This window comes from Mus pahari, chromosome 14 (genome assembly GCF_900095145.1).
Source record: "Mus pahari chromosome 14, PAHARI_EIJ_v1.1, whole genome shotgun sequence".
Classification (NCBI taxonomy): domain Eukaryota; kingdom Metazoa; phylum Chordata; class Mammalia; order Rodentia; family Muridae; genus Mus; species Mus pahari.
In genome coordinates, this window is record NC_034603.1 from 83,021,406 (window position 1) to 83,033,171 (window position 11,766).

The 11,766-nt window shown below is 54.2% G+C and overlaps 1 protein-coding gene across 1 annotated transcript in view; it reads left to right on the forward strand.

Moving 5' to 3' along the window:
* Myo15b (myosin XVB) overlaps positions 1-11,766 on the forward strand; it is a 35,774-nt gene that overhangs the window by 3,512 nt on the left and 20,496 nt on the right. The window contains 15 exon segments of the mRNA XM_021212749.1: positions 5-79; positions 297-435; positions 1,291-1,394; positions 1,532-1,595; positions 1,924-2,085; positions 2,768-2,881; positions 2,965-3,023; positions 3,096-3,228; positions 4,409-4,504; positions 4,732-4,863; positions 7,960-8,085; positions 9,924-10,001; positions 10,159-10,274; positions 10,377-10,422; positions 10,548-10,667. Coding sequence (XP_021068408.1) covers positions 5-79; positions 297-435; positions 1,291-1,394; positions 1,532-1,595; positions 1,924-2,085; positions 2,768-2,881; positions 2,965-3,023; positions 3,096-3,228; positions 4,409-4,504; positions 4,732-4,863; positions 7,960-8,085; positions 9,924-10,001; positions 10,159-10,274; positions 10,377-10,422; positions 10,548-10,667 — 1,564 coding nt within the window.

Sequence of the window (11,766 nt, forward strand, 5' to 3'; positions counted from 1 at the left end):
CCAGACACATCTTTGCCATCGGGGCAGCAGCCTATAGCCTGTCTCAGAGCACTGGACAGGATTCCTGCATCCTCCTGGGGTGAGTCCCGCCTAATTTGCTTGCCTGAGCCCACAGGATACCCTAACTATTGGTTCCATGTTCTGCTGGGCATCCTCAGGACTGCCCTGAGACCGTCCTGAGTGTTGCTGCGTAGCACTTCTTTCTGGCTATTCTCCATGAACCAGGTCTAGCCTCTCTACAGTATAGGAATCGCTTTCATGCGATATAGCCCTACTGCCCGGGCTCAGTGGGGCAGTCCCTTGTGCCTCCCCCATCCTCATCCCCTCCCACCCTGCAGGGGACACAGTGGCTCAGGGAAGACCGAGGGGGCCAAGAAGATTTTGGAGTTTCTAAGCAGCCTAGGGCAGGAGCTGATGGAGGCCAACCGGGCTCAGGTGAGGTCTGGCAGGAGTCACCTGGCCATTTCTCAGACCACTTCCCCGAGCCTGCGGCTTCTCATAGATCAGCCCCCAAGGTTTTCCAATGCAAGGGAGTGGGGTTGGGCCTTTTTATTTTATTTGTTTTGTATTGTTGTTAGTTTTGTTCTTTTTAAGATGGGGGTTTCTCTGTATAGCCCTGGCTGTCCTGGAACTCACTCTATAGACCAGGCTGGCCTTANACTCAAAGATCCACCTGCCTCTGCCTCCTGCCTCTGCCTCCAGAGTGCTAGGATTAAAGCCATGTGCTACCATGCCTGAATATTTTATTCTATTTATTTATTTATTTATTTATTTATTTATTTTTGGTTTTTCGAGACAGGGTTTCTCTGTGTAGCCTTGGCTGTCCTGGAACTCACTCTGTCGACCAGGCTGGCCTCGAACTCAGAAATCCGCCTGTCTCTGCCTCCCAAGTGCTGGGATTAAAGGCATGCGCCACCACGCCTGGCTTATTTTATTTTTTAAAATAGCATCTCACGTAGCCCAGGATGGCCTAGAACTCCCTGTGTAGTTGAGAATGACTTTAAACCTCTGATTCTCCTGCCCGCCTGTGCCTCTCCAGTGCTAGGATTATGGTGTGTAGCACCGTGCTTAGTTTTATGTGGTACTGGGGATTGAGCCCAGGGCCTCATGAATGTGATATGAGTAACTCTACAAATTGACCTACAGCCTCAACCCTTTGAATGGGGTGCGGGGTTCTGATAAGACTGACACCTTGAGGGTCCACACAGCCAGCAGTATAGAGAACTCTCAGTGGGCGGTGGGTACCAAGGCCATCTTAAGAACACATGAGTCTCCCAAACCCTCACACAGCTGGAGGACATTCTGCCCGTACTCGGCAGCTTTGGCCATGCCAAGACCATCCTCAATGCCAACGCCAGCCGCTTCGGCCAGGAGATCCGCCTCTGCCTGCAGCAGTGAGTGGTGGGCTCAGTGGCACCTGTGATGGGTTACGTGCCCTGGAAGCAGGGACACTATCTTTCGCCTCAGCCCCTGGATTGCCCCTTCAGAGAAGCGCTTCTGGGTGTGCCTACCCTGTCTCTTTTACCCACAGGGGGCTTATTGTAGGAGCCTCAGTGTCCCACTATCTGCTTGAGACCTCCAGAGTAGTATTTCAGGTAATGACCAGCCTTCTGCCCACCCCCTCCCCAGCTCTGAAGGTGGGGAAGAGAATGGGGCATAGCCCTCAAACCCTGCTCCCTGCCAAGCAAGTTTCTCTACCCAAGGCCCAGGCTGAGCGAAGCTTCCATGTGTTTTATGAGCTGCTGGCAGGGTTGGACCCCACGGATCGTGAGCAACTCTCTCTGCAGGGACCCGAGGCCTACTACTACCTCAACCAGGTAGGGCGGAGGCTCTCACAGACGGCGTGCCCAGACTCAGCCATGGCTTTCAGGACACTGTGGGATGCCGGGCATCGCCCCTCCACAAGCCTGCTGTTCTCTGCAGGGTGGGGCCTGCAGGCTGCAGGGCAAGGAGGATGCGCAGGACTTCAAGGAGCTGGTGAAGGCCCTGAGGAGGCTGGGGTTGTGCACAGAGGAGCTGACTGCAGTCTGGGCTGTGCTGGCCACCATCCTGCATCTGGGCAACATCTGCTTCTCTTCTTCAGAGGTGGGCAGGACCACGGAGCGCACGGGATGGGCAGTGATGGTTTGTTGGGGCAGTGATGACGCCAAGCCATTGTATGTGGAGAATGACAAAGCCCTGGGCTGCCTCTGAAAGCCGGCAGACCCCTATTACACAGATGAGAACAGTGAGTCCCGGCCCTTCTGCACCCGCCCGCCTCATGCCGCCTTTTGTACTTGCCCTAACCCTTAAGAAGAGCACCTGGATCTAACCAAGAACCCGCTGGCTGATGAGCACTGGGGAGCTCCTGTGACATTTTAAAAAACAGTAACAAAATTGAATTCTCATGGCAACACTGTGTCCTTAGAGATAACCCTTCCCTAGCAATAAGCAGCAAAGGGTCGAGGAGAGGAATGGATTTGTCAGGATGGCTCAGCTACTAAGAAAAGACAGTCAGGGACTCACACTCAGGGCCTTCAGTCCCAGAGCCTGGTTCACTCAGCCCTGAGCACCTCAGATGCTCTTGGCCCAGGCTGACTTCGAACTCACAGAGAACATTCCTCTGTTTCCCAAGTGCTGGGATTAAAAGCACGCACCGCCACAGCTGGCTGCTGCTGGTCCTTTGAGTACAGGGCAGCTGGCTAGATCAAGCAAAGTCCTGCCTGTCCCCGTCTGAGGGCTATTGCCACCGCACAAGCAAAGTTCTTTCTGTCCTTCCTCTGTCCAGCGGGAGTCCCAAGAGGTGGCTGCTGTGTCCAGTTGGGCTGAAATCCACCTGGCAGCCCGACTGCTACAGGTGCCACCAGAGCGCCTGGAGGGAGCAGTCACCAAGAGGGTCATGGTGAGCCCAGAGGGTGCTGGAAAGGTGGGAGGAGCAACCTGGAGCACCAGGAGTATGGACTTGAGAATTTCTCTGGTCTCCAGGACACACCCTATGGCCCGGTCTCCAGACCTCTGCCAGTGGAAGGGGCCACTGATGCCAGGTAACCTTGGGGATCGGAGAGTGAAGCCAGGTGTGTTGCTCCGCGGGCAAGGCTCACGTATGGTGCCCGCAGGGATGCCCTGGCCAAGACCCTGTACGCGAGGCTCTTCACCTGGCTTCTGAAGCACATGAATGCGCGGCTGTCCCCACCAAAGGAGGCGGACGGTTTGGCCACCATTGCAGTTGTAGATGCCTTTGGCTTTGAGGTCACCCCCTGAGGGGGGCGGGGCAAGGCAGGCCCATCTCATTCCAGCTCCTCTCTACTCTGCTTGCCTGTCTGACCCGTGTCTTTGCTGGCTCCCTCTGGGGCTACTGAGTGGAATCCTGGTCGGGTGTCCCTGGGTAGGGATGGAAATGTCCTATATCTGGGGTCCTTCGAGTCTGGTTGAGGCTGGGGGGGGGGGGGGGGAATCCTGGGGCTCTCTGTCTGCTTGACTCCATCTGCATGCTCCTGGGAAGAGGAAGAGGAGGGGGAGGAGTTCAACACATGTGCCTTTCCCAGCTGGGCCTGGGAGCCCCCCTGGGTTCCCTCTGGGAGGAGCTGGAACCTACCACAAGTCCAGAGCTGTCCATCTGCTTTGTCCTGCCCCTTGCTGGCTGTGTGACCCTACACAGCTAATTAACCCTTCTGAGGTCAGTGTCCCCAGCAGTGCAGTAGGCAATGTCAGCAGGCCTTGCTCTCTGCAGGGACATTGCTTCAGAGAGTTCTGTGTACACGGCCACCACCCTGGACTGGGTCCGTCACCTCCCACATACTAAGGAACTGTCACAGCTGTGCACCCTTCCCTAAGTGTTACCCCCTTTTGTGGGAAGGGCTAACAATAATTGGGCATGGCTATCCCCACCCCCAGTTCTTGGATGGGCACTGTTTACTGCCCCAAGGATCCTGCCCTTCTTAGGATGTGCTTAACAACTACTCTGCTCTGGAAGGGAAACGCATGCAGATCTGAGCTGGTGTGCCCTTGTGGGTGTGCACAGCTATGCTAAGGCCTTCTGGACTTGTGGTTATGTACTGAGGCTGCAGAGAGAACACCAGAGCAGGCTGGCAGGCTTCCTGGAGGCGGCAGCAACATGAGACTATGGGATGCCGAGTGCCATCAAGGAAGAGGCACCTTGCAGACCCTCTCCAGATGGGTGTGGTCAGAGCTCGAAAGGCTCATAATTGGAGCAGAGGGCAGGGCTGTGGAGAGCTGGGGGGGGGGGATGATGTATGGCTAGGATCCATGATGGCCTATAGACTGCACTCCTATTGACTTGTCCCTCTTGGCTGGAGCCTCAGCTCTGGTGTATCACTCCTTTGAGAGTCCTGGGGAGAAGGGAAGGGCAGCCCTATTTGCCTGGCCCCCACCTCCTGTGCAGATCCCCCTCCTTGTTCACTTGCCCTAGGCTCTGCGGGTGAATGGCTTAGAGCAGCTATGCAGTAATCTGGCCAGCGAGCGCCTGCAGCTCTTCTCCAGTCAGAGGCTGCTGGCCCAGGAGGAGGTACGGAGCTGAGCTCAGACGTTGCAGGTGACACAGAGCGTTACCTTGAACAGAGGCTGAAAGTAGTCACGGGAAGACCCTCAAAGCCCCCTTTCCACGGAGGATGGGAAGGGCTCCATCCTCAGCCTCCCTTTCCATATATAAGAGGAGGATACTGTGCAGCTCTGTGATCTCACCCAACCCCAACGAATGTGGGCTGTTAGGTACCAAATACTGGTTGTTCCTAGGAGGCGTGCCAGCAGGAACTGCTGAAGTGGGTGCCCATTCCTCAGCGTCCAATGCAGTCCTGCCTGGATCTCCTGGTGGGCCAGCCCCATAGTCTTCTAAGCATCCTGGATACCCAGACCTGGCTACCCCAGGTGAGAGCAGTCAGTGACACTCAGGGTCAGGGATAAGGAATGGGGGACCCTAGGTAGCCAGGATAAAGACAGCAGGGCTTCCTGGGAGACAAGCAAGCTATAGGGTCAGAGACATGATGTCCTGCACAGTCTGGGAAGAAGGTATTCAAGGGGAAGAACCCTATACTCCCACCGAGCACTTAAAAAACATTTAATTTTATGTGTCCAGATGTTTTGCCTATATGTATGTGTGTGTGCCATGTGCATGCATGGTACTGTGGAATTCAGAAGAGGACGTCAGATCCTCTGGAACTGGGGTTAGGATAGTCATAAACTCCTCCTCCTCTTCTTCCTCCTCCCCTTTCCCCCCCCTCCTCTTCTGCTGCTGCTGAGACAGGAAGTTACATATGTAGCCCAGGCTAGCCTTGATCTCCTGACCCTATGCCTTCACATCCCAAGTGCTGGGATTACAGGTGTGCCCCCGCCAGCAGCACACTACAAATGCTTCTTGGGTTGGTAAGTGGCTGCCATGTGTAAACATTCCCTGTTACACATCAGCGTCTGCCTCTATATTTGAACTCCTGGAGAGAGCAGACAGTGTTGGTTGTCAGGTGCAGTCAGTGTGACCTGCCCCTCCTCTACACTAGACCGAGCTGCCGGCGGCTGGGCCTGTCTGAGAGCTCTGGCTCAACCTGAGGTGTGCTGGCACTGAGGGATGGCTTTGTGTGTGGGGACCATTCTGAGGGGAAAGGTCGGAGACAAAAGATTCAGTTCTTCCCTTCCTTGAGCCCAGGAGAATGGGAAAGAAATGGCAAGGGCTGGAGAGATGGCTCAGAGGGTAAGAGCAGACCCAGGTTCAAATGCCTGCATCCACACGGTGTCTCACAGCCGTTACTGTAACTCCAGTTTCAGGAGATCTGATGACCTTTTCTGACCTCCGTGACCATCAGCCTCACATGTGGGGCAAATACAGACATGCAGGCAAAGCACAGACACATATGAAAAAGGAAATAAATCTAAAGAAGTAATTAACTTATAAAAAAAAATGTAGGCTAGGTGTTGTGGCGCACACCTTTAGTCCTAGCATTTGGGAGGCAGAGGCAGGAGGATCTCTGAGATGTCAAGGCTAGCCTGGTCTACAGAGCAAGTTCTAGTATTTCCAGGACTACACAGAGAGACCCTGTATCAAAACAACAACCAGAAAGAAAGAAAGAGAGAGAGAGAGGAAGAGAGAGAGAAAGAAAGAGAGGAAGAGAGAGAGAGAGAGAGAATGGGGGGGCAGGTAATGTATAGTCACAGTTCAGTGGTTCAGCATTTGCCAACTGTGTGTCAGACAGTGGATTTGGTCTGAGCAGTGGTGCCTTCATCTGAAAGCAGGCAGATCTCTTAGCTCCAGGCCAGCCTGGTCTATGAAGTGAGTTCCAGGACAGCCAGGCATACACCCAGAAACCCTGTCTCAAAAAACTGAAGAAAAAAAGATAATGAATTCAATTTCTGGATCCTAATATAAACTCCACCTGGTGTGGCCATAAACACCTGTCTGTCAGCACTCACAAGGCAAAAGCAGGGGAAATGAGTTTGAAGCCAGCACAGCCTGACATAAGAAGGAAGGAAGGAAGGAAGGAAGGAAGGAAGGAAGGAAGGAAGGAAGGAAGGGAGGGAGGGAGGGAGGGAGGGAGGACAGGCAGACCAGGCTGAGCTAGGCAGCACACCCCAGACTAATCTCGTATATGAGACCCCATTTTCTACAATAAATAAATAAGAATTCCAGATGGTGGGCAGCTATGTGAAGTCACGGAAACATGTATAGGACCCAGACTTTTGGGAACTGAGGCTGAGCAGGGTAGATTCCAAAAAATAAAGTGACCCTGGGATGGTGATAGGGCTCAGGAGGAGGAGGGCTTGCCTAGCAGGCACAGGGCCCTAGGTTCGATCCCCAGCACGGTATAAAATCAGGTGTGGTAATGCTGTTCTACACAACAACCCAAGCCAAAGCTCGACCTCTCAGGAGCCCAGCTGTGCCTCCTTGCAAAGGCTCATCCCCAGGTGGAAGGTGACTTGTTTGCACTCCCCCACAGGGGGGTGGAAAGGGTTAAGAGCTCTTGGCCCTCACTGCACGTGGCCTGGGGAATAAGTAGCATTTGCAGGCCAGGGAAGGCTAGGAGAGAAGGCTTCATCCATGTCTGTGGTAAGATGGGAGCGCACACTGGGACGCAGACATTGCCGCTCTTTCCCTGAGAAGGGATTGTGACAGAGGGTCCCAGCACTCTAGAGGTAGAGGGGAGGAGGGCCATCCTCAGCTACACAGGGAGTTGAAGGCTAGCCCAGCCCAAAGGGACTGTATCTCAAGCCAGCCAGGAACGGTGGTGCCTGGTATCTTTAATCCAACCTTTAATCCCCAGCATCTGGGTGCAGAGGCAGGGGGATCAGTGTGAATTCAAAGCCAGTCTGGTCTTCCTAGGGAACTGTCCCCAAAACCGAATAAGAGAAACCCTCACAGGTGTTTCTCAAGTCCCTGGCTCACTTTAAAAAAAAATCTGTTTTACGAATGTGGGTGTTTTGATTTTTTTTTGCGTTTGTCTGAGTACCATGTGTGGTTCTGGGGAGGACAGAAAAGGGCATCGGATCCCCTGGGACTGAAGTTACCACTGGGAACCACCATCCGTGTAAGGGCCGGGAACTGAACCTGGGTACTCTAGAAGAATAGGCAGTGTTTTTGCCCACCCCTTAGGGTACATAGTGACCTGTGACAGCCTGTGGAGAGGGTGTGGTTGGAACAGCTTTGGCATCTGTCTCAAAGCCTTCAACCCAGTTTTCTTTAACTCCTTCAGACTTCCTGAGAAATGTCACGTCTAGGGCCTGGCAGAGGTGGCTCCTGACCCTGACCTTCTCAAATAGTACCTAGCTGTTCAAAACCTAAAGTCATGGAGTAAGGGGACACACTACAGGGACTCTGCCACAGACCAAGCTGACTCTCCCTGTCTGAGGAAGAGATCTGGGGAGACAAATGTCCCCGTGTCTAGCTTGTGTGGGGCTGTGGTCTTCAGGAAGGAACAGGGTGAATCCAGGGAGCAGAGTGTGTACAGGACTGAGAAAGTGTGGCTCCTTCCTTACCAGGCCACGGACCACACCTTCCTCCAGAAGTGCCACTATCACCATGGTGACAACCCCAGCTACGTCAAGCCTCTGTTGCCCCTGCCAATCTTCATGGTGCGGCACTACGCTGGGACCGTCACCTACCAGGTATCTGCTCTCAGGCAAGGAATGCAGGTGAATCACCAAGGCCGTGTCACCGTCGTGTCTGCCCCTCCCAAGCTGAGTCACCTACCAGATGACAACTGATAGGTCAGAGAGATTTCCTTTCTAGAAGTGGCACTGTGCTGGGCGTGGTGGCACACACCTTTAATCCCAGCATTCAGGAGACAGAGGCAGGCGGATTTCTGAGTTCGAAGCAAGCCTGGTCTACAAAGTGAGTTCCAGGACAGCCAGGGCTATACAGAGAAGCCCTATCTCAAAAAAACAAAAAAAAACAAAAAAACCTAGAAGTGGCACTGTATCTCCACATGAGCTTCAGGTCACACCCACTTCTGAGTGTTAATTATTTTTAATAGTTCCTTAGCTAAGGATGAGGCCTTGAGAGCCCCTCCCATCCCTGATGGATTTTTTTTTTTAATTTGTTTTTAGTTAATAAGGCAGGGGGAGGGTGCGTGTGTGTATATGTGGAGGTCAGAGGACAACTTTCTTCTTCCATGGTGTGACTAGCTGGACTTGAACTTGTGTCCTCAGACTCAGCAGCAGGTGTCTTACTGACCCAGTTTACTATGCAGTTTGCTCTCTTAACCACTGAGCCATCTCGTCTGTCCCTTAACACCTCCCCGTTTTAAAAACTCTGTGTGTATGAGAGTTCTGCCTACATGAGTCCGTGCACCTTGAGTGTGCCTGGTGCCCTCAGAAGTCATCAGAGAGCATCAGATTCTCTGGGGCTGGGGGTGACAATGGGGTGTGAGTGCGGCCAGTGCTCAACTGTGGAGCCACCTCTGCAGCCCCAAGTCATCATCGTCTTTTTTTAAATTATGCCTTGGTGTTTGTTTGTTTTTGAGACAGGGTTTCTCTGTGTAGCCCTGGCTGTCCTGGAGCTCACTATGCCTGGCCTGGAACTCAGAGATCCTCCTGTCCCTGCCTCCTAACTTGCTCCAATTGAAGACTTGAGCCACGCCCCTAGCCCTTGTTCTGGGTTTTGAGACAGGGTCTCATTTTTCCTCATCTGGCCTCTAATTTTCTTTGTGGCCAGGGGTGACCTTACATTTCTGATCTTTTTGCCCCCCGTTCCCAAGTGCTGGGACTGCAGGTGTGCAACACCCGAGCCCAGTTCAGGGTTAGGCTGAACTCGGGTTAGGTTTTGTTTGTTTGTTTTTCGAAACAGGGTTTCTCTGTATAGCCCTGGCTGTCCTGGAACTCACTCTGTAGACCAGGCTGGACTCGAACTCAGAAATCCGCCTGCCTCTGCCTCCCGAGTGCTGGGATTAAAGATGTGCACCACCAGGCCCAGCCCAGGTTAGGGTTAGTGCTGGGACTCAGAACCTGGGCCTTGGGCACCGTAGGCTGGGGCTCCTCCAGCTGTGCCACAGCCCTGTCCCTGAGATTGGGTTTTGATTAAAAAAGAAGAAATGGGCAAGTGTCCATGCCTTTAATCTCTGAGTTCAAGGCCAGCTTGGTCTACAGAGGGAGTTCTAGGACAGCCAGGGCTATACAGAGAAACCCGGTCTTAAAGAAAAAAAAAAAAAAAAAAAAAAAAAAAAGACAAGCCCGCCTGAGTTTTCTGTGGAGAAAGGTGGGAGGATAATGGAGCATCCTGAAGAGCGGAGGGCGGAGGAGACCTTTCTCTGCGGTAGGAAGCCGCTCTACGGCACGTGCCCCGGACAAGGAGGGCTTTACTAACAAGTGGACCCATCCGTGGGATGAACCGGAAAGGCCAGGGGCCAGCAGGACTGTGCGGAGCTGAGAAGGCCTGTCTGTCTCTGAGGTGTGGTGCACCCCCAGCCTCCCTCGGGGCTGTCCCACCGTCGTCTCCTCTCTTGCAGGTGCACAAGTTCATAAACAGAAACAGGGGCCACCTGGACCCCGCCATGCTGGAGATGCTCAGGCAGAGCCAGCTGCAGGTGATCTAGCCTTCCCTTCAGGTGCTCACCGGGCTTTGCCGGGGTAGTCCTCGACGCCTGGATGGAGGGATGAGTGTGTGTGTGGGTTCCGGGGACCGTGGGGTGGGTGGACAGGCCCCGGGGTGGAAATAGCTGAGATTCATCTCACCCCGCACAGCTCATGGGCAGCCTGTTCCAGGAAGCAGAGCCCCAGGCTGGGACTGAGCAAAGCAAACCCACATTGGCCTCTCGATTCCAGCAGTCCCTGGGTGACTTGCTAGCTCGGCTAGGCAGGTGAGAACTGCGTCCCTCCACTGGACCCTGGAGGACGGGATGGAAGGAAGTCGGATCTGTGACTACTGTCCCCCTCGGTGACTGTCCCTTTCCACTCAGCAGGGGCCATGTCTATGTTATCCACTGTCTCAATCCCACCCCTGGAAAGGTGAGCTCCCTTTCCCCAACCCCAACCCTGCCGTACCGTCCTCCGCCCCTCCCCTCCTGTGGGACCCTCTCCTCGCAGCCCTGTTCCTGACTCCAGTTCTCCTTGGCTGTGTCTCTGGCTCCCAGCTCCCAGGCCTCTTGGATGTGGGGCATGTGGCAGAACAGCTGCATCAGGCTGGCATCCTGGAGATCATAGGCACCCGGAGTACCCACTTCCCCGTGCGAGTGCCCTTCCAAGTCTTTCTGGCAAGGTAGGATTCCATGGTGAGGTAGCAGAAGCCAACACCCGAGAGGGGACAGTCCCAGGTAGGTGGTCCTGGCAGAGAAGAGACCGTGTGCCTGACATTCAGCAGTCTTCCCTTCACCATTCCCTACATACATGCTTGCTCACACAATCATACTCACACATGCATGCTCTACATGCTCACACATGCATGCTCACACTCCTTTCTATATTGGCCTCATCTCCTCAGAGCTAATGTCCTGCTAGAGATGACTTGGTCCCTGCCTGCCCTGGGACCTTACCATGCAGCCAGTTGGGCACAGCCAGGATCATGTGACTGAATCAGTGAGGTGACGGGGTGCAGTTAGCAGAGCCTTTCAGATTGATAAGGCAGGTGCAGGGGCAGTCATGGGGAACAGGCCTGTCTCGGGGACAGTGGTGAGGGTGCAACAGCCTTTGAGGGAGAGCTCAGAAGCGTCCAGGAAGCTGGTGACTGAAAGTGAGGTCTATTCAGCCTTGGCGTGGACCTGCCTCTGACACCCTCTGAGGCCTCCCCTCAGGGATCTCACCACCCCCTGCCTGCGACTGTCTTAGCCTGGCTGAGGGGTGGAGCCTGAAGCAGGCAGTAGATGAGTGTAGTGAGTGTTTGTCCTTGAGCTGGAGAATGACTGGTCACAGGTGAGAAGGTACTGTCCTTGCCCTGGGACAGTTGCCAAGTCACTGGCTGTCACCTCTTCCAGGAAGCTCTGAGCTCTGGATGGAGAAGGACACGTCTTCCTAGCCTTGACTGGGTCTGTTGATGACCTGCCCTGCCCTGCCCTGCCTTGCCCTCTGCAGCAGACCTGCATTGACCCCACCCGACCCCGTGTCAGTGTATATCATCCCAGAGAGCCACTGGGTCACGCCTGTTGCTTCTCTAGCCTTGCCTGGCCTCATGGCACCCTACCTGCCCCTTCTCCAGAGCAGAGGGCTCACCTGCCCCGCCCCCTGCTGGAAGTCAGCGCCCTGCCTGGCTCTATATCAACATGACATGCCCTAGAAACAGCTGGAAAGAGACTTGTGTTTTGTTAGGTTTGTGTGTGTGTGTGTGTGTGTGTGTGTGTGTGTGTGAGAGAGAGAGAG